The 20225-nt window shown below is 42.8% G+C and overlaps 1 protein-coding gene across 1 annotated transcript in view; it reads left to right on the forward strand.

The window, feature by feature from the left end:
- Window positions 1-20225, forward strand: part of GRIP1 (glutamate receptor interacting protein 1) — a 648222-nt gene that overhangs the window by 561971 nt on the left and 66026 nt on the right. The window contains exons 12-14 of the mRNA XM_057316325.1: window positions 7376-7562; window positions 8147-8292; window positions 18415-18495. Coding sequence (XP_057172308.1) covers window positions 7376-7562; window positions 8147-8292; window positions 18415-18495 — 414 coding nt within the window. The remainder of the gene's footprint in view (window positions 1-7375; window positions 7563-8146; window positions 8293-18414; window positions 18496-20225) is intronic.

Raw genomic sequence — 20225 nt, forward strand, 5'->3', positions numbered from 1 at the left:
AACAGGCTCACAGCCCTCAGCAGGGAAGAGCAATTAAAACAAATTCACTAATGTTTGTACTTCTGCTTCAGTGGCTAAATATTTGTTTGTGTTAGGTAAGACTCACTACGTTGAGTAAAGACATGAGTGGCTACAAATGAGTGGTAATATGTTTGGCTATCTCAGCGTAATATTTACATCGCTTGAATTTTGTAGCAGGAAACAAAGCTGAGGCCAGGCTGTTACTGACACCGAAAACCAACTCATAAATTCTGTTTTGAATCAGCAAGTGATGGTCCATCATAGTAGAAACAGAAACGGAAACCTGGCTCAAGAAATTTCAAGCTCTTTGTGTCTGCTGGAGACATTAGCCACTAGACCATCACTCGCCATATACCTACCAGAATGTTTCTAAATGGGTCTCAAGAGATCAGACATTTTATACTGTAACCAAACAATAAGGTCCAAAACTTTGATTCTTACTCCAAAGAGACCTATAAAAAGAATGATAGTATTCCAAAGTCAGGAAAAAAGGAATGAAATTTTTGGGGTTTTTTGTTTTGTTTTGTTTTTGTTGTAGTTTCTCTTCTCTCCCTCTCTCTCCCTCCCTCCCTGCCTCCCTCCCCCCCCTCTCCTTCCTTGCTTCTTGGTATGGTCACATTAGATGTAAAGGTTTTCCCAAATAACGGATAATAAAAGTTTTATTACGCTCTCACTGTACCATGCTTTACTTCCACCACTTTATTGATGTCTTTATTCTATGCCACCATTTCCTGCCCCCTTTCTAATACTTACGTTTCTATGGCAACCAGGCCATTTGTATGGATGGTGAATCATGGCAGTCACAACAAATATAATAAAAAGCCTCTATGCTGTATTGGTGATGAGGTGAGGTCAGAGCTTGCAAAACAAAAAATTCCCACATATGTTTCTAGTAGAGAAAGACAGGCCAGAAAAGAATTAAATCTTCTCCCATAAATATTAAAACATTCTGTATCATTGACCAAAGGGGAAAATACAGGAAGTCTGTAGCTACACGTGACAAGAATTAAAATAGGAAAGTGCCGTGTTCCCTTCACAGGAAGAATGATGAGTATCCCAGCACTGGGCTAGGAGGAGTGTCACAAAGCCCTGGGAGGGTGGCAGGGCCATGTCACAGAGGGAACCCTCTCGTCACCTCTTTTGGAATCTTACTGACCTTTGCCCCACTGCCTGGGCTGTCCCTGTTTCTGCCTCAGAGGTCAAGGCTTTTTCCAGAACCTTATCATCCCCGTGCCCCGTGATGGCAGCATGACTGAGCGGTGGACCTGGTTCATTCCCCCTGCTTCCTGCTTCCGCACACAGAGCCAGTGTAGACTCTGTCTGTTCGCAGTCTGCCTGAACAGAGCCAAGCGTGCAAGCTAGATCACATTCCCAGAACAGTCTTTGCCTCTTGTGCCATCACCACTTACCAGCAGGGAGGCCAACACTGGAAAGAGCCGAAAGGAAGGGAATGAAGAAGCCTAACAACTTCTGTCCCTGCCACCGACCCCTGAGAAAAGGACGGGAGCCAAAGGCAGCTAATGGTAAGCTTTTAGGAGTGAGCATGCAGGGAGCCCTCCAGGAGGCGGCTTCCGAGCTACCCCCCAGCCCACCCTCATTTGGAGAACTGGATGCCGTGATGCACAGCGTGCTGGTTCCACAGCAGGCCCGCTCTGATGGGAACACGTTGGTGAGCTAGAGGTCTCGAGCTGCGGGATCAGATAGTGATAAGCACAGTATATTCATGAACTTTGGTGGTCTATTGCTCTGGATACTTTTTAAATGCTTTTCTTGTTTGACAATAAACCTCACAGACTTCTAAGTGAAAACATTCGGCAGATTTGTAAACTTCGGAAGCTAACAGGTCGTCATCAGTTTTCCTCCCTGACTTACGCTAGGAAAGACAAGAAAGTGACAAACGCCCAGGGTCATTTCCTGCACACCTGAAGGGTTGTGAACAGAACCCTCCAAGTGTGAGCAGGAACAGGACCGAGCAGGTGCAAAGCTGGAACACAGCCTTGCACACCGCAGTTAGCAGTCTGCACGCACATTATGTCAGCAGCTCAGCCAGTCCCTTCTTCACCTGTGCGTAGAAATGGGCACGCTTCAGGCCGGAGCCAGTACCTTGCCGGAGTATCTGCTACTGGAGAGAGAATCCATCATACAAATATTTAAACTACGGGGTTATAATTCATAATAAATCACCTTTATTTTCTGCTGCTGGTCGGCCACATTAATGAAGCAGAATAATCAAGCTCATCTTTTTTTCCTCCAAGTAATATTGGTTGTTTTTTCTCCTGGCTCATCATCTTTAAATTTACAATTTATCTTTTTCATATCTGGTAATAATTTGCAAGACTTTAATATGTGTGAGCGATCAGTACCTACAATTTCAAATGAAATTTTACTGTTCCAAAGAACAGATTTCAGTATATCAGAGGACTTTCAGAGTTTATTATAAAAACCTAGACTATTTAATATAATCCTATGTTTATTAGAGACATTATAAATTTATATAATTATAGAACCAACGTTTAACATTTTTAATCCTAAATTAAATGTCCTAGCAATTTCTATTGCCTCGATTTGCCTTCGGATGAAGCTTACAAATTTAATGATGCCCACAGTGAGCACTTATTTCTATTTCCAAAACCTTCCAGAGACTTCAGTGTCTCAACTATCTTGTCTAACTGTTCCAAAAATGTAGCAAGTCTCTCCTTTGAGAAGGTCTTTACTATATCCAGCCTAATCCTTCCTATTATGATTGACCCATTTCTTCTTAATTCTCTCTTAGTGGAAATGCCAATCAGCTGACATAAGGTTCAGAAATGGCTATTAACTCCAACTAAGTAATCCAAAAATCAATACCAAACCAAGATCTCAAATGGAAAAAAAATACATATTAATGTGAACCTATAGAAAAATTCACAGAAAATAAAGTATTCCTATTGAAATTCAAAAATCATCACTAGAGGATAGAATGGAAGTAATCTGCCAATAGGTGATGTTCTACTATGATGTTCCTGCCTGCCATGAGAACAGACCGGAAAGAAACACAGCTCTCCAGATCGTTACTAACTACCTCTAGCGGTTGTGTGCCACCAATAAGAGAATGTGTGATCTGAAGAACAGCCAAAGTACAGTTGACATCAACAAAGACACACTAGAAAGTGTGATCTGAATCAATATGGGATAGCCCAGGTGTCAGATCTTGGAATTGCAGGCCTGTAAAAAGTTCAGGGTTGGAAGCTGACTTCACCCCCTACTGCAGGCTACTTTAATCTCTTCAATATGAATCCTGTTGTGAGAACAAAGATGGTGCTTCTTAAGAAGAAGGTGATTTTCCTTCCTCCTCCTAGACAAAGGATCCATCTCACCATCCCCCGCCATGTCAGCTACAATGTTGGAATGAACCACATGGTAGAGATATTGGGGCTGAGGAACAACTTCCAGTTCCTTAAGTCAGCAGAACCTACCTGAGATGTTGGTTCCGAAAAGGAAAGTGTGGATAATATCACAAGAACCAATTTTTTCTTTGTTTATTTAGTGTTCTTTGAATGGTCCAGGCATTGGGATTTCAAAGAGGAAAAGATCTGGGTCCCAATCCTTCAAGAACTCAGGGTCAAGGGGAGAGAAAAGCAAGCAAATAAGAACCTGATAAATGCTGAAATAGGACCGTGTGTTAGAAAGGTGGAAATGTAAAAAAATAAATAAATAAATAAAAAGTGAGTACCTAACTCTACCTGGATAAGGCAGGGAAAGGGACATTGAAAACCCAGGGGAGGGGCAGAGGGATGAAAGCAGGGCTGCAGCACATGGCACATGGAGGGAGCATCGAGGAGCTTGAGACTGGATAGGCCCAAGAACACGAATTTAGGAAGGGTCCTGTGAGCTCTGCCAGCATTGAAGATGTTATTCTACAGGAAACAGGAAGGCACTGAAAGATTCTAAATTGGGGGATGACCTTCGAATATGAGAAAAGCCCACTCTGGCAGCAATTTTGAGGCTGTTAGCATAAGACAAGAGGCAAGGACACAGGTTCTAAGTCTATCTAGTGATCTGTATTAGCAATGGGGAGGCCCTACTGCAGAGAGTAGATAAACTGGGGGCCTCCTGGTGAAGAAAAAGTTAATCTGGCAATAATATGTGAAACATGTGGGCACAGAAGGACCAGAAGGATGCATGTTCAAATATTTGAAATAAAAATAATAAAAGCCTGAAGCATTAATGGTAAGAAGGGAAAAGAGATTATGTAGAAGTTATATTTCAGTGGTCATCTTGAAAGGACTTAGCAGTTGATTGAATTTGAGACAATGGGGATGTTGGGAGTCAAAGGCTACTGGGAGATTTCAAGCCTGGTGGAGTAGAAGCATGATGGTCCTATTCATAGATACAGTAGCGGGAATGAAAAAGAGAAGATGATTAACTCAATTTTTTAAATGTTGAGTTTGAGGAGTCAATGAGACATTCTTGTGGATGGGATATCCAAGTCAGGAAATTCATCACTGGAGCTTGGGAGAAAATGGAGTGTTAGATTTGAGAAGATAAGTGCAGAGGTCATATTACAGAGGTATGAGAAGTGAATGAGGGAGAGGAGAGGAGAGAAAGCTAAGAAAAGAACCATGGGCAATTCTATGTTTGCAGTGCTGAGGAGGCAAAGGAACTGAAAGGGGCTGAAAAAAGCCAGAAACTAAGAACAAAGCTTCACTGAAACCAAGAGAGTAATTTCAGAAAGAAAAGGATGGTTCCCAGAGCCAGTTGCTGCAGGGTAGTTAGAGCAGATGAGGCCATTGATTTTGGCAATCAGGAAGTCATCAGTGAGAGTAGATTCAGTAAAGGGTGAAGGGAGAGGCCAAGTTTTAAGCAATTTTGGAATCAGTACAAACCTATAGGGAGAGGTCAGAAAGCTAGGAGAGTAAGCAGGAAAGTTGGAAAAAGCCAGAGAAAAGTTTTTATGGCACAAAATCACAGGGAGTGGAAACAGTTTGTATCAGAAAGGAGGAGCTGGCCCTGAAATGGAAAGAAGGATACATCCTCCTGAAGCAGAAGAAAAAGGAAGTGAGAACAGATAATGATACAGAGAAATCAAGGTTGAAAAGAATGTTTTTAAGGAACTCTTGTCAAGGAAGGAAAAGAAATAAGGAGTAAAATTTGATCCTTCTGATGGTAGAAATGTTTGAGACAGATCCTATGAGAAATCAAATATTACATAATGGAAGATTCCAGAGCTCCATAGAGAACTGTGTGAATTCATAGTGACTTTCTCTAGCACCTTTCAGCAAACTTAGTTAAGAGCAGTGGAGTCGAGCAGGCATTATCAAAGAGTAAAGTGTATTAGAGTATAGAAAATGTCATGAGGTTTAAGCATCTCTGATTGCAGAAGATGCCTCATTAAAGTGGTCACCAGGGGTCCAAGTGGAGTGTGGAGGGAAATGACGCCAGTAAAAAGGGTGAAGATGATAGCTTTCAAACTGGGTTCCCCAGATTCACACCTGAGGGATGGGGAAGCCTCCTCTAGGGTTTCCTCTTCCTACCTCAGTACCTTCAGTAGCTCTGATTTTATTTGGAATACAAAGGCATCCCTTACTCACTTTCATTTGAAGGAGGGGGAAATGTATTGCTGACAAAACCATTTGAAAACCACTAGGCTGGAAGACCAGTGAGAGAGAGTGGGGCTAGAAGTCATCAAGGAGGGAAAGTTAGGGCCTAAGGACAGGGAGAGATGGCTAATAAGGTTGTGTGATCAACAAGGAGAGTTCAGATATGAAGATCCTGGAGCGCTTTCCAGTTTGAAGGATGCTGGGGTCCAGCACAGGTCTCTGCTGATAGAGAGCTGAAGTTGGGTGGGATAGCCAATAATCAGCCCTGAGAGAGCTGAAGAACCATAAAACCAGTGCATTGTTTATTGCCGTGATGTCAGACACTGAGGACCTAGAAAAGCTACAGATTAGACGAGACAAATTAAGAGTCAAGCCCTGATGTCAGTGAGGAAATGGGAGGGGGGGACAGGAAAAGTAGAAAAGTATGAGTTTGAAGAGGACACAAGGCAGAAATAGTACATAATAAAGAGTACATAATATAGAACTTTAAAATAGAAGTGGTCTATGGTAAAAAGCACTGCATGTGTGGAGCAGGTAGGGTTATAAACTCTTCTCTCTCCTTGCCCCCCTGCAGGGAGAGTGAAAAGAAAATGACTTCTGGTTACAGTGGGTTTTGAGATATATGGTGTCAGCAAGTTTCAATTACAGTAAAGAGGCCAAAAGACCTCTTTTGGAGGAAGTGACACTCCAGCAACGGACTGTGCAGAGAGCTTGCTCACAGAGAGTAAAGGAGGCAGGAGTCCAGTGGGCAATGCTGAGAGAAAGGCATCTAGGAGTAGAGTGGCCTTTCCATGACCCAGGCTGGGGATAGGAACAGGACAGAGATGGGTACCTGGGGCTTAGATGAGTATCAAAGGAATGAATGAAATAAGATGACAAAGTAGGCTGGAGATCCACTGAATGAAGAATGAAAGAATAAAAGCTGAAGAGCCCAAATCTGGGGAAAGGAGACGTGTAAAGTACAACGATTCCATCATGCCAACCCAATGATAGATTAAGGTTGATGGCAAGCACGTCCTCACCACTCCAGGAGCCAGACTTTTTCTTCAAGGCTGAAGATCAGATTGTCTGTAAAAACCTTAAAGCTTAGGCACAAATGGATAGAGGATAAAACATATTAGACCAGTTAGCCCAACGCTTTTTTTCATAAGAAAGAAATGAATGCCTTCCCCCAAGGTCACACAGCTGGTTGCCTCCTGGTGGAGCCAGGTACTCAGTCCCAAGGCTGTCCTCTTCCTACAGCTCCCACAACTGTCCCTGGTTCAGGGGCTGAGTATGGGGAGGAGGCCACACTGGTGTTGTGACTAACATGTGACAGATATCGGGAGATTCCTTTATCTAGTTCAGCTCTGACTAAATCTTTGTCTAGAAGACCAAAGTGTCACCTCCCCCATTGCCAATGAGCTTTTTTATTTTATTTTATTTTATTTTTTCTTTCCTTTTCTTTTTTTTTCTTTTTCTTTCTTCTTTTTATTTTTTTTTTTTTTCAGAGACATGGTCTGTGTCAGAAATGCTGGTAGTCCAGGGCACCTGGGTGGCTCAGTCGGTTAAGCGTCCAACTCTTGATTTCAGCTCAGGTGATGATCTTAGGGTTGTGAGATTGAGCCCTGCATTGGGCTCTGTGCTAGGAGTGGAGCCTGCTTGAGATTCTCTCTCCCTCCCCCTGCCTCTCTCTCTCTCTCTCTAATAATTAAAAAGAAAAAGAAAAAAGAAATGCTGGTATTCCTAGTGCTTGCTCCAACCTAAAGTCATTTATTGTGTGTTTGTTCCCCTAGTGTCTTTAGCCTCGAGCACAGTGGGCTTGGCTGGGCAGGTTGTTCACACAGAAACCACAGAAGTTGTGCTGACAGCAGATCCTGTCACAGGATTTGGGATCCAACTGCAGGGCAGTGTGTTTGCCACGGAGACGCTCTCTTCTCCACCTCTGATTTCCTATATTGAAGCTGACAGCCCAGCAGAGAGGTAAGACACTCTTTCACAGAGTCCTTTTCTGTGCATTTCTTGTGCCGACTATCTTTGAATAGCTACTAAATTATGGAACAGTGCTCAATGCAGGAAATGCAGGATGTAATGAACTCTCTGTTCTAACAATAAAATTTTATGTTCTTGATAAGGTTTGAGAAGAATAACGAGCACGGATGCCTTTATCTAGCAGATTTTTGTCCATCAGGGACTGGAGGCCATATTAATTAAAAGGGAAAAATATCTCTGAAGTTCAACCTTTATTATAATAATTTCTCTGCTGTGGGGGGACGGTACATTCACCATTACTACATATTGGTCCAGATCCGATTATAAGAATACCACAGTGCTAAATTATTAATCTCTTCTCTGGGATCCATCAAGATTCCCTTGCTCACATTTGTAGCCAGCAAATGCAAGAGTGCAAGACCTTGCAGTTGACCTAATATGATGCCCACCGCATTGAATAAACAAGACCAAATGGGCATGCTATTTCACAGGGATCAAACAAAATAGATTTGGCAACGTCAACCTGATAATTATTTGCTCTGTCTACAACCTCTAACATGTGGTTCTAAATATAGATGTGGGGTGCTACAGATCGGAGACAGAGTGATGGCCATTAATGGGATCCCAACCGAAGACAGCACCTTTGAGGAAGCCAACCAGCTCCTCCGAGACTCTTCAATCACGAGCAAGGTCACACTGGAAATCGAGTTTGATGTTGCAGGTATGATCATACGATCGCAAGTCGGCTGCAGAGTCAATATCGGACTGCATGTGAATTATATGGATTATGTGGCAGAAGTGGAACGACTTTTTTACATGCTGAACACGTTTTTGTTTAGGAGATTTGGGGTGTCATTTTGTATTGAGCACTGTTTTTGTATTATTCATCAAAGTGTCACCATAAGAACAGTTGAAAATAAATGTGACAAAACGACTAAGTTATAGCTACTATAAGGGTGATAAAAAAAAATCATGTAGCCTTTATTCTTCCTGATTTGCCCTTATATGCTAGGGAAACCATATTCTTCTGTCACACAGACAAGAAAAGCCTCTCTTTGACCCTTTCCACTGCAAAGAACATATGGAAGTTTGGTAGGGAACAATGAAAATTCATTAGGTAGATTAATACAAGCCCAGCGGGTAAATATTTGGGCTCTAGTGTTAAAAAAAAAAAAAATTGCAACAGACGCTTGTTAAAAACAAGGAAGGCTTTCTTCAGGACTTTTTCAAGAGAAATCAAGACTTAGAATAGGGAAGAGAAATTAAATTTAAGTCCAAAAACAGTAAGGGCAGCCGGGAATGTATGGCCACCAAGCAAGGTAAGGGTGAGGAAGTCATGGAATGGAAACTGACTTACAGGAACTTGATTCGATATCAAGGGTGTGGGGGTGAGGAATTTGATTGTCTGTTCAAGGGTCGAGGGATTCTCCATAAACTGATTGAGCAGGATTCTCACTAAAACTGGGCTCAGCAGGCCAAGGAGTAGGCCAAAGACAAGGCCTCGTTGAGAAGAGGAGCCTGACTTCAGTTTGGTCAGGAAGGGAATCCTCGTCAGTAGCTAACAGGTGTGTGGGTTCTAGGGGTTGGTGCTAGTTTCTGTTTAATAAAATTGTCTTCACACAGTGAAATACTACCTCGAAGAGCCAATAATCTTTACCAATCATTAAAGGTGTGCCTTTGGACATAGAGATTGCATTATCCCAACGAATACTTGCTGAGTGTTCACTGTGGGTCCATTAGAGATGCAATAATAGACGTAGAGGGAAAAAAATTCCTTTCTTCGTGAAGCTTGTGATATTACAGAAAGTTGATTTTTCAGTTAACAAATATACATTTAGGCAGTAATAAGTGCTCTGAGGAAAGTGAAACAGGGTGGGGAATTAGAGGATGGCTGTGGGGAGCTATTTTCATGGGATGACTGTTGGAGGAAGTGACGTTTGAGCAGAGATTTGAAGCTGGGGAAGGAGCCAGCTCTGTGGGCATCTGGGAGCAGGTACTCCAGGTAGAAGGCACAGCCAGTGTAAAAGACTTGAGCCAGAATAATCAGCTGGGTGGCTTTGAGTAACAGCAAAAAGGGCTCTTATGGGGGGGGTGCCTTGGTGGCTCAGTCAGGTAAGCTCTCAATTTCAGCTTGGGTCATGATCTCATGGTCATGGGATTAAGCCCCACATCAGGCTCCACACACAGTGGGGAGTCTGCTTGAGATTCTCTCTCTCCCTCTCCCTCTGCCCCTCCCCCCACTCCCATGTGCGCTCTCTCTCAAGTAAATAAATAAATCTTTAAAAAGGGGGGCTCTTACTGTAGCATAAAGGAAGTTGGGGATGGGGATTAGATTTGGAATTGGAGATGGGGTGAGAGAGATTGGAAGGGGCCAATTAATCCAGTGCCTTGGTATAAAGAATTTACATTCCAAGTGTAATGACGTCATGGAGCATTTTATGAACGGCAGTGAGCTATCCTGATGGGTGTGTTAGAGAGCCCTCTGAAATGAGAAGAGACAATAGCAGAGGCAGAAATCCTAGTTAGGAAGTTGCAGTGGTTGGATAGGTAAACAATGATGGCAGCTTGGACAGGTGGTAGAGCTAGAGACAGTGACAAAGAGTGGAATTTAGGACGTGGCTTGAGGCAAGCAGACCTTGCTTATGGAATGAATATGGAAGATGAGAGAAAGGGAAGATCATGGATGACTCCTGAGGTGGAAGGGTCAGTAATTGAGTAAATAGTGATAACTTTAAGAAGAGGAAGACTTGAAGAACAGAAATCTGAAGATAACGACAAATTCTATTTTAGACCTGAATCGGCAAATCCACTGCCAGGTCTAGTGGAAGAAGGACAAGCATATCCATTCCTAAATTCAAAAGACAATTATCGAGCACCCGTCACTAAATTCCAGGCACTGTGTTACCTTCAAGTCATCTAAAGGGAAAATAGAAAGGGTTAATATTCTCAAAGTGCTCAGAACCAATTATACAAGAGCAAGCACTGCTGCAAGACAGAAACAGACTTACTGCATGTGTGTTGCTCCTGGAATGTACAGGGAAGTGCCCAGGGGCCCGCGAGCGATACCTCCTGGAGCCTAGGATGGGGGTCTGGGCCGGAGAGTAGCCCTGAGGAGGGACCACCATGTCAGTGATCGGTAAAGTCATTGGAATACAGGCGAGCACGAAGGAACGAGTGGCAGGAAGGAGGGGACTCTGCCTGAGGAGAGACTAAACTAAAATTGAAAGGGAAGGATGCTAGCAAAGGAGATAATGAAGATGCAGTCTGAGAAGTAGAAGGAGAACCAAAAAAGGTGGCATTTTGGAGGCCAAAGCAAGAATTTCAAGGTCATGGTCAATAGCTTAAAGGAGCTTCAGAGAAGTCAAGTCATATAAGGCAGGAAAGGTCCACTGTATTTGACAATTAGGAAAAAACACATTGCAAAGTAGTTTCAGGGAACTTGGGAGCAGAAGTCAGACTGTAGTAAGCTGAGGGGCGAGGAAAGGGTGGAGAACTATGGACAAGCTATGCTTGCTTTCTGCCAATGAACTGGGTTTTGGAACAAGGTATGGCTAGAAAAATGCAGTGAATGGATAAAAAAGATGGAGCCCACTGTGGACTTCTCTTTTTAGAACTGCTCCAGCATCTACTTACATACTGGACACTCTTTTATATTGCTTTATGCTCCAACCAGTGGTTCTCAATCAAAATCATTGCCACATGTTAGGAAGTGTAGCTGTGGATGAAAAAAGATGGGGTAAACGATAGAGGGGGCTTCCGAGTCCAGAGGGGAGTTATTCTGTTTTGTGGTTTTGTTTTGTGGATATTGGAGAGATCTGAGCATGTTTGTGGCCTGAAGTGAATGAGGGAGAAAAAGGATAATTGATGGGTATGGGTCCCTAAAGGGATGAGAGGAGAAGTTATCTAGAACATAGGTAGGTCTAAGACAGAAGGCTGGCAGCTGCCTTTTCTGAGTTTAAAGAGAAGGACATGAGAATATAAATACATTTTTATCTGTGTTTAGGGTTTCATGTAAGAACTGTCAAGTGAAGGTAAAAGGATCAGCATCTTGGGGAGTTGAAAAGAATGATAGCTTGGAAGAGCTAATGGGGAAATGAGTGAGAAAGTTAACCAGACTCTTGTAAAGGGATTTTCAAGCTGGGTAGTAGACCAGGCAGCGTCCAGAAGCTCTGAGTGGCTAGCCCCGTCAACCTGCGTGGTCAAGTTGTTTTTTGTCAGGTGACCTCAGCTGAGGAATAACAGCATAGGTGGTAGGTGATTAGACAGAGATTTCCAGAGAAGGTTCAACAGGAAGAAAACTAAAGTCACGGCAGTTCAAATTGTTGCAGGAAGAGCAAATGAATAAATATGGTGATAACCTCAAAACCATGATAATATTTATCAAATGCTTGCTCTATGGCGTGTCACTCTTCTAAGCACTGTGTGTGTATTAGCTCACTTATAACAGCGATGGAGGTTACTATGATTACATCCCCAGAAAACTGAGGCCCACGTAGTTAATGGTAGGGCTGGGATTTTCACCTAGGCTGTCTGGCTCCAAAGGCCACGGCTCCAACCACTAGACATACTGCCTTGAAGGAATCTAGGTTGCAGAGGGATAGAAGTGAATATGGATCAGCATGTTAGACTGGGAAGAAAGAGAGACCTGAAGAATCTAAGAGTGTTCGGGAAGAGAAATGGGCATAGCAAGAGAAAGTTGAGGAGGGAGCCGATGGCAGGAGACTGAGGTCAAAGTGGCATATTAGAGCTTAGATTTTCAGAGGTCAAGTAAGGCTCAGGGTAGCGAGCTCCTGAAGTGATATGGAGCAGACGTGAATGTTCTTCAACCAGAGCTCTGGGAATTGGGAATGCAGGGTGATGGAAAGACCATGCACACAGTGGAATCTCTCAGAAGGAGGGCAGGACTTGGAATGAGGAAGGGAGGATGAGCTAGCTGCCCTTGCCATGCCAAATGCAATCCTATCAAAGGATCTCTGCCGTTTCCCCCACCTGGGCAGCTCTTCCCCACCGTGTTCAGGTGGTTTGCTCACTTCATTCAGGTCTTTGCTCAAATACCACTTGTTCAGAGACTCATTCCGTCACTATCTATCACTCTGTCCCCTTGCCCAGATGTATGGTTCTTCTTAGCCTTTCTAATGCTCCAATGTTATGTTACGGATTTATTTTTGTCTTGTCTTCTTCAGTGGAAAAAAAATCTGTGCTGTCAGGGACTTTGTGCCTTTTGATCATGAATGTATCACAGCACCCAGAACAGCACTTGGAGAGCAGGAGACTCTCAGCCAAGACTGGGTGAAGGAATGAACGAAGTGCAGTTGCCTCTCCCAAGGGACTGGAATCAGGAACTTCAGTTTGCATCAAGAACTGATTCCGTACCCACTGTTTCTCTGGGGTTCCTGGTCTCTCCGTGCTGCGTGCTTCTGCAGATCTGCTCTATCTTGCTCTGCCCAAGATTTTTCTGACTTTGGACTGGACTTGATTGCCCTATCTTTGCTAAAGTGCCCAGCCAGTCCCAACCAGTTCAAGTTTCTTATTCTTAGATTTGGTTAGTTGCAACCAAACAGGAATCTGGTAGAAGGACCCTGTAAGAACCAGTCAGATGTCGGTGAGGGTATGGTTTTCAAAGAAGGCTGTCAGGAAGCCCCAGAATGTACTTACTACAAGCACACAACATTAGTGGTGAGGTGACTCTTACAACCCAATACCTTTGTTTATTTGTAAATGGAGAAACTGAAGTTTGGGTGGGGAAATTCAAGGTCATACAGCAAAATGAATAGTAGATCCCAGATCTGTGGACTTGCACCTGTCTTTTTCATGTCGTGTTACACTGCCTCTTCAAAGAGACGACCGAGTTTCCAGCATGAAAGAGCAGGATTTCTGAAGCTCTGCGCTACTGTCATTGTTTGTGGAGGGGAGGTGACTCTCCTGTGCACTTAGGTTGTGGAGTAACATTTACTTGAAACACCTGCTGCACAATTTGACCTCTTCCATAAGCAATATCTAAGTATTTGCTTGTGCTATAAATGCATTTTTATTTTATGTGTATCCTCAATATTTGTTCCTTGTTTAATCCATCCTTAATATATATGTATCTTGTAATATTTGTTGATTAAATACTTTAATATCCTTGGTTTAGGCTCCTAAGAAATAGAAACTATGTCTATTAAACTCACTTTATTCAGTACTGGGCTTGCTTGAATAAGAGACAGGAAAAAAGGGACTTAAGGTCTTAACCCTGCCCTGGTTGTTCCATAATTTGACCCATTTCAAATGAATAGAAATGATGTAGAATAGAGCCAGAAAAAAATATGCTCCCATCCTAACCTTCTCTCTTCCCTTGTTCATGGCTGATATCACTAATTGATTTCAGTATCTTCCTGCTGAGCCCAGACACAACGTCAGAATCTCCAATAAAACACTCCAGCTAGTCATTACCAATCTACTGGCATCTGTTGGAAACTGCTGGAATCCAAAAGCTCTTTTTTAGCCATTTGAGAACTTGGGACATTGGTAGGAAATCTCTGGACGTGAGCTGTTTCAGGACTGCCCTTTCCTTCTGGATTCACGCCTAATTATACAGACGTGGGCCCCCTATTTCTAAAATTCTTCCTCAAAAAATATACTATACCCAGATATTAATTCCCAAGCTATTGGTCTCAGAGATAAGCCACCTCTATTTTACAAATATTTTAAGTGACATAAAAAAATGTTTAAAAAGCTTGACTGTGAGTATACTCTTGCCTAAATCTCTCTCTTTAAATGGGCACTACTGTACAAACAACATCGTAATAACATTTACGGAATTCTTTTTAAAGCTGAAATGATTCATAGCCTCATCACTCTAAAAAACAGAAGTTTAATTTTTTTTATTTCTTTATCAATGTCCTTTACCATATAATTTTATAAAGCTATATTCATAATATATGCACAGTTTACATTTTGCCTTTTTTCAATACTGTCTTTTAAATACCAGTCTAAAAAATTGTGACTACTTGAAGATTCTGCTTTAACTCGGAAGCTATTTTGTTGGGAAAGATACAGCTTTGTTCTGGAAAGAAGTCCCAGTGAAAATCCTGTCAAATGATGTTTGCCATCATTACTAGAGCCTCCAGCGCTTTCCTCTGAGTGGGGGGGAGTTAAGCATTTACATTTAACACCCCCCCCTTAAAATCTCTTAATCTTTCAAATCTCACAAGGGTGTCCAGGTTAATGAATTATGATGTGGTGATTATCTTACTGTGCCAACAAGGAATGCTTCAGGCAGAAAAAACAGGCCAATTGGAAAGAAGGGAGCCTTTGTTTACCCAAATGTGTTTTTAATTATAGTATTAACAAAAATAAAGCAAAATGAGGGAAGTACAAAATAATCACATGGGACTCTAACAAAATAAACATTCTATTTACTTATTCTAAACCTATTGTTTCTCCAAATATCTTTTTTTCCTCTTTACTAGTATTTCTTTAAGAAACACCAAATTCAGTATGCCTTTGCTTTAACCACCAAATAACTGGGTAGGCAAAAAAATTACCAAATATAAAATAAATCATGTTGGCATTTAAAGATTAAAATGAAACCACAGCTGATCAGAGAGATTCATTTGTTGATATTTGTTCGTCATTATGAATATTTCAAGTCTTATGTATTCAAACACGATTCATTACTGTTTTCCAGGAAGTGATAATATCTCCTCCAGTGTCATTAACAATGTTAATCTTGGTCAAGGTTCCCTGCATTAAAAATTTATAAAAGCGAAATGTTGCTATGGGAACTATTCTAGATCAATGATTCCTGGCCCTCAGGCTTCCAAGATCTCATTTGTATAGCATCATGGACAAGCTGTTACATACCTACATGAAAACACGTATATATACATACAAGCATGCCCTATTCTGCCCTCCCCTTTCGCAGAGAATTTTGGTAAAAAACACATAACACTAAAACAAACATACATGAAATGAGTTCCATAACAAGGGAAGCAGTTTGTGCCTCTAAAGCGTCTGACGCATTCACTTATGGGCCACTTGCGTGCTTTCTCTGGGTAATCAAATTCCTACCACATCCATGAACACTTCTGTGGAGGCTTTCTGCTTAGCTCCCATCCTGTGTCCTCTACTAGACCAATGTGTTCATCAGAAATCATTCAGGTGCAAGCAACAGACATGCACGAGCTAATTCAGAGAAGGGGCATTTGCTGGAAGCACACAGGAGTTTCACAGCCCTCGAGGACAGGATATGCAGGCAGCCGCAGGAAGGCCTAGAACCAGACACCAGGGCTGTCAAGGCCAAGCACAGGCCCTCTCCAAGGCCTCATGCACGCTCCTCTTGTGCGCTTGTTTCTCCCTCTCTCTGCAGACTGGCTGTTGGTACGGATGGGCAAAATGGGGCCACTTCAAATGCCCTCTCTGCCCCCAGTCTGCGTGCTAATTCCACATTCGTAAACTGTCGCGTTAGGAGTGGGAAGAATATGGCAATGAGCCTCCATTATTGGAAGGGGGAACGTAGAGGACTTAGGAAATAGAGGGAAGGCACAGATTTGAGGAATATTTTGGAAGTAAGTATGACACCTGCAGTCTCCAAAGCAAGGAAATAAAGCTCACCTACATGTAGTTACAAGTCTTTTTGAAATCTGTTAGGGGAAATAATTGTATCTATCTCAGCTCCTATTGGGAAATGGGAAGGGTACAAATTCTTTTTTAAAAGATTTTATTTATTTATTTTTGCGCGCGCACAAGAGAGAGAGAGAGAGAGAGAGAGAGATGGAGAGAGAGAGAGAAGGAGAGCACAAGCGGTGGGGAGGGGTGGGGGGGGCACAGACTCCCTGCTGAGTAAGGGCGGATTCTAGCCTCTGTTTCCATGAGGCCGTCCCAACTTTCACCTGTGCTTCGCAGAGACCGGAAATGTTAACAAATTGAACCAGGGGCCGCGTCGTTGTCGTTAGAGGTGTGTGTAAGTTGGGTAGCTAGCATCGAGCAAAATCAAGCAATAAAAATAGTTTAGCTCCACCACCCCACAACCCTCCCCTTATGCTAATGTTTCCTTTCCCTTCCTGTGCCCCTTCCACCCCTTTCCAAAACCTTCAAGAAAGGATTACCGTCATTAGCAGCTTAGTGGGAATAGATGTTATCTCTTCAGAGGGTATTTTCTTTTTAACCTTATCTCTAATTGAAGGTTTCCCAGACTGTTAAAGGCATTTTAAGAAGAGTGTATTTAAGAATTTGTAGCCATTCTTCCTTTTCTCAAATACTAGTCAAGCCCTGGTAAAATCACCTTAGTTCTCTCCACGGTTGAGATTCAACCAGTGCACACTGGTTGTCTTTCTGTCGCAACAGTGTTCATTACCTCTGTGCCGGTTGGCTGGTGTCTGAGCCCACCTTCACCCTGTTCAGTGCCCCCTGCCCTCCGGCTCCTCCTGGGACCTCCTGGAGCTCCCCAGGATCCAGGAATCAAAGGGCAATCGGTGGTTCAGTTGGGACCTCCTGAGGTCCCTTGTTCCAACCCCCCAGGCAGCATCCGGCCTGACTGGTTGTGGCCAATACCATTCCAGTTGAGAAATACTCTGAGTATCACTCTTAATTCTACCACTCGAAGTATACTCTTCCCTCTTTTTATTACAAATTAAGGCACCTCCCTGACCCCCAAATCAACAACCATCACATCAAACTGAAATTTCTCCTAAAACCTATTCCCCCAGCTACCTTCAAACAACAGTTGGGGAAAAAAAATTATTGCTGAATAGGTAACCCTGGCGAGACATGGTTGAAGAGAAACAAAGAAGATAACCAGACCTATGGTCCTTAAACTCTGTTATGCCTAAGAATCACCCGGAGAATGTGCTTAAAATGCAGATTTCTAGGCTTTATCTTTGGACATTCTGATCCCATACATCAGGATTCTGTATTTGTGGGGCGCCTGGGTGGCTCAGTTGGTTAAGCATCTGCCTTTGGCTCAGGTCATGATCCCAGGGTCTCAGGATCGAATCCCGCATCCGTCTCCCTGCTCAGCGGGGAGTCTGCTTCTCCATCTGCCTGCTGCTCCCCCTGCTTGGGTGCTCATGCTCTCTCTCTCTCTCTGACAAAAGAGTAAATAAATAAATGAATGAATGAATGGAATCTATATTTGTAACTTGCATTCCAGGTGAATTTGGTGCAAAGGTTGCCCGAATGACACCTCAGTCATACTGAATTCAGGTGTTGCTATGAATGACACACAGCTGTCCTTGGGCAGGACACCTGTTCTTCACCAGGAGCATAATTTAGCAGGATTTTACAGGCATTCGCCTTACTTCAGTTCCTTCAACTTTAACTTCATGATGTGGTTGTGGAATATAGGTGAGGTTCAGTGGGGTGGAGTCCGGAGCCGAGAACCAAGAAAGAATTCTTGAGATGTCTTTTGGTGCAAAATGGTGGCTTATTAAAGCACGGGGAACAGGCCGCGTGGGCAGAAAGAGCTGCCGCCCTGGGTTGTGAGGGGTGGCTGATTATATACTATGGGGTTGGGGGAGGTAAGAAAAAGGGAGGTTGAGGAAATACTTTCATATGTTAAAGAAGACTCACAGGGTACCGGAGGCCTTGCCATCGTCAAGTTAAGGTTGTTTTTCCCTCTAGCAAGACATTAGCATTAAGATGGTTGGGGGCTTCCTGGAAGAATGTCACACCTGTCCCACCCAGGAGTGGGGGTGGGGGGGAGGTAGCGGGGTGTCAGCTGATGCTTTGTCTTCAGCCAGCCTTCTGCTCCCTCATCATTCAGACGCTCATGGTAATAGAATTCCTCATGTATTTTCATTGATCGGTGCTCCATTCTTCCTGGTCACCAACAGACATCCTCTTCTTTGTTTTGCAATTACAGAGTCTGTCATCCCAAGTAGTGGGACTTTTCACGTGAAACTCCCTAAGAAGCACAGTGTGGAACTTGGAATAACCATAAGTTGTAAGTAAAAATGACTTTTTTTTAAAATGTAGAATTTTTAAAAAGACATTCGAAAATTGTACTGTCGAAGGGCTTACAGGTGTGACAAAAGTGTCTTAAGTGTCATGGCCAAGTTCCTGTGTCATGTTACACATAGGCGGAGCCAGTCCCACCTCCAGCACTTAACAGCTGTGTGAATGGGGCAAGTTACTTAATCTCTCTGCAATCTTAGGTTTCTTCATCTGTAAAATGGAAATAAGGGTATCCATTCACTATGGATTATTTGAAGTATTAAATAAATAAAAGAACATATTTATTATACCTTGTATAGTCCCAGGCAAGTAATAAGGACTCAATAAATGTGTCTCACCCCCACCATGAATAATTAGATGAGCTTAGAAATGCTTAGAGGGTCTCTACATTTTAGTATATTGTGGATTAAGTTTTCACAATAATCCATTTAACTAACAAAAATCGCATTTATTTCCTTTTAAGACTATGCTCCTATCTGTCCACTATGCATCTATAAGCCATTTCGCAAGACTAAAATAATGTCTCTTAATTTAGTCACTTTCAGAATTCCTGCATGGTCCAAGATGTCTGGGTAACCAAACCAAAAAGAAAGGCAGAACATATAAATGTGTTTAATTCCCTCCTTTCCTCAGGCTCTAGATTTATAACTGCTTTGGTAAAACGGCTTTGAAAATTTCAGTCCCCGTTTCTAGAATGTGAGTTGAAGTTTTTATGCTTTTAATATCCATAAACTAGGTTCATCCACAAATGCCCCCAAGAAAATGAAGCAAATGACTAATGTATAAAGACCAAAGAGGCAATGTTTGTGACCAAGGAGCGGTGCCTTCGAGAAAGAGCAATGAGGTCACGTGACATGCCTCGTTACACTCTGTTGGATCGCATTTATGTCCGTGGTTAAGGCACAAAGAGTTCTCAACTGGGCAGTATGAAATGGGGCCGTCGGCTTCAACTTTGACAATATAAATGTAATGCTGAAAATGAAATTTTAGGTATAACCAATACATCAGACGGAGCTAGTGCTGTGCTAAAAATAGTGGAACTACACTACAGAATAAATATGAAGAACAGGGAGCTATGTGCACAAGAGAGCTCTTGCCTGTGCCCCCTGAACCCCAGTGTGGCCTCAACTGAGAGAAGAGTCGCACTGATGTGTCTCCACGTCTCTCTCTGATAAGTAGAAAGACGAGATGGGATGTTGGAGACTCCAGACCTATTCTAGGTACTACTGAAGTCGTGTATACCCTTAACTGGATCACTGAGCCTCATTATGAAACAAAAGGAGTACGCTATATTATTCTGTCCACAGCGATGGTTACTGAAATTAAGGGAGAGCTCATCAGAACTTACTATTCTGAAAATATCTGTAGCTCAAGGTGGCTGCAGCAACCCCCACGTAACCTTAAGGCTGCTTTCGTTTATTCTCTTTATTCCATTCCATTGATGTATTCCACCGGAATTGACTGCGAATGCGGTCTCCCTCGGAGGAGTGTATAACCTTCCAGCTGTGCCGAGGGGCCCTGCCTTCCACTCCACTCTTTCTTCCCTTTGCCTGCATGAAAGAAATGCGTTCTGAGTGCCTAGAGCCTATGCTAAGTTTTGAAAACACACTCCCTGTCCTTAGAGATACTTCTTGCTAGAGCGTTTGCTGAAGACGTCCACAGCTCAGAAGCCTATTGTCACGTAGTCATTTTACTTCCAAATTTTAAGTGGGAAATGGT

The sequence above is a fragment of the Ursus arctos genome, unplaced genomic scaffold (genome assembly GCF_023065955.2).
Source record: "Ursus arctos isolate Adak ecotype North America unplaced genomic scaffold, UrsArc2.0 scaffold_21, whole genome shotgun sequence".
NCBI classification, from domain to species: Eukaryota; Metazoa; Chordata; class Mammalia; order Carnivora; family Ursidae; genus Ursus; species Ursus arctos.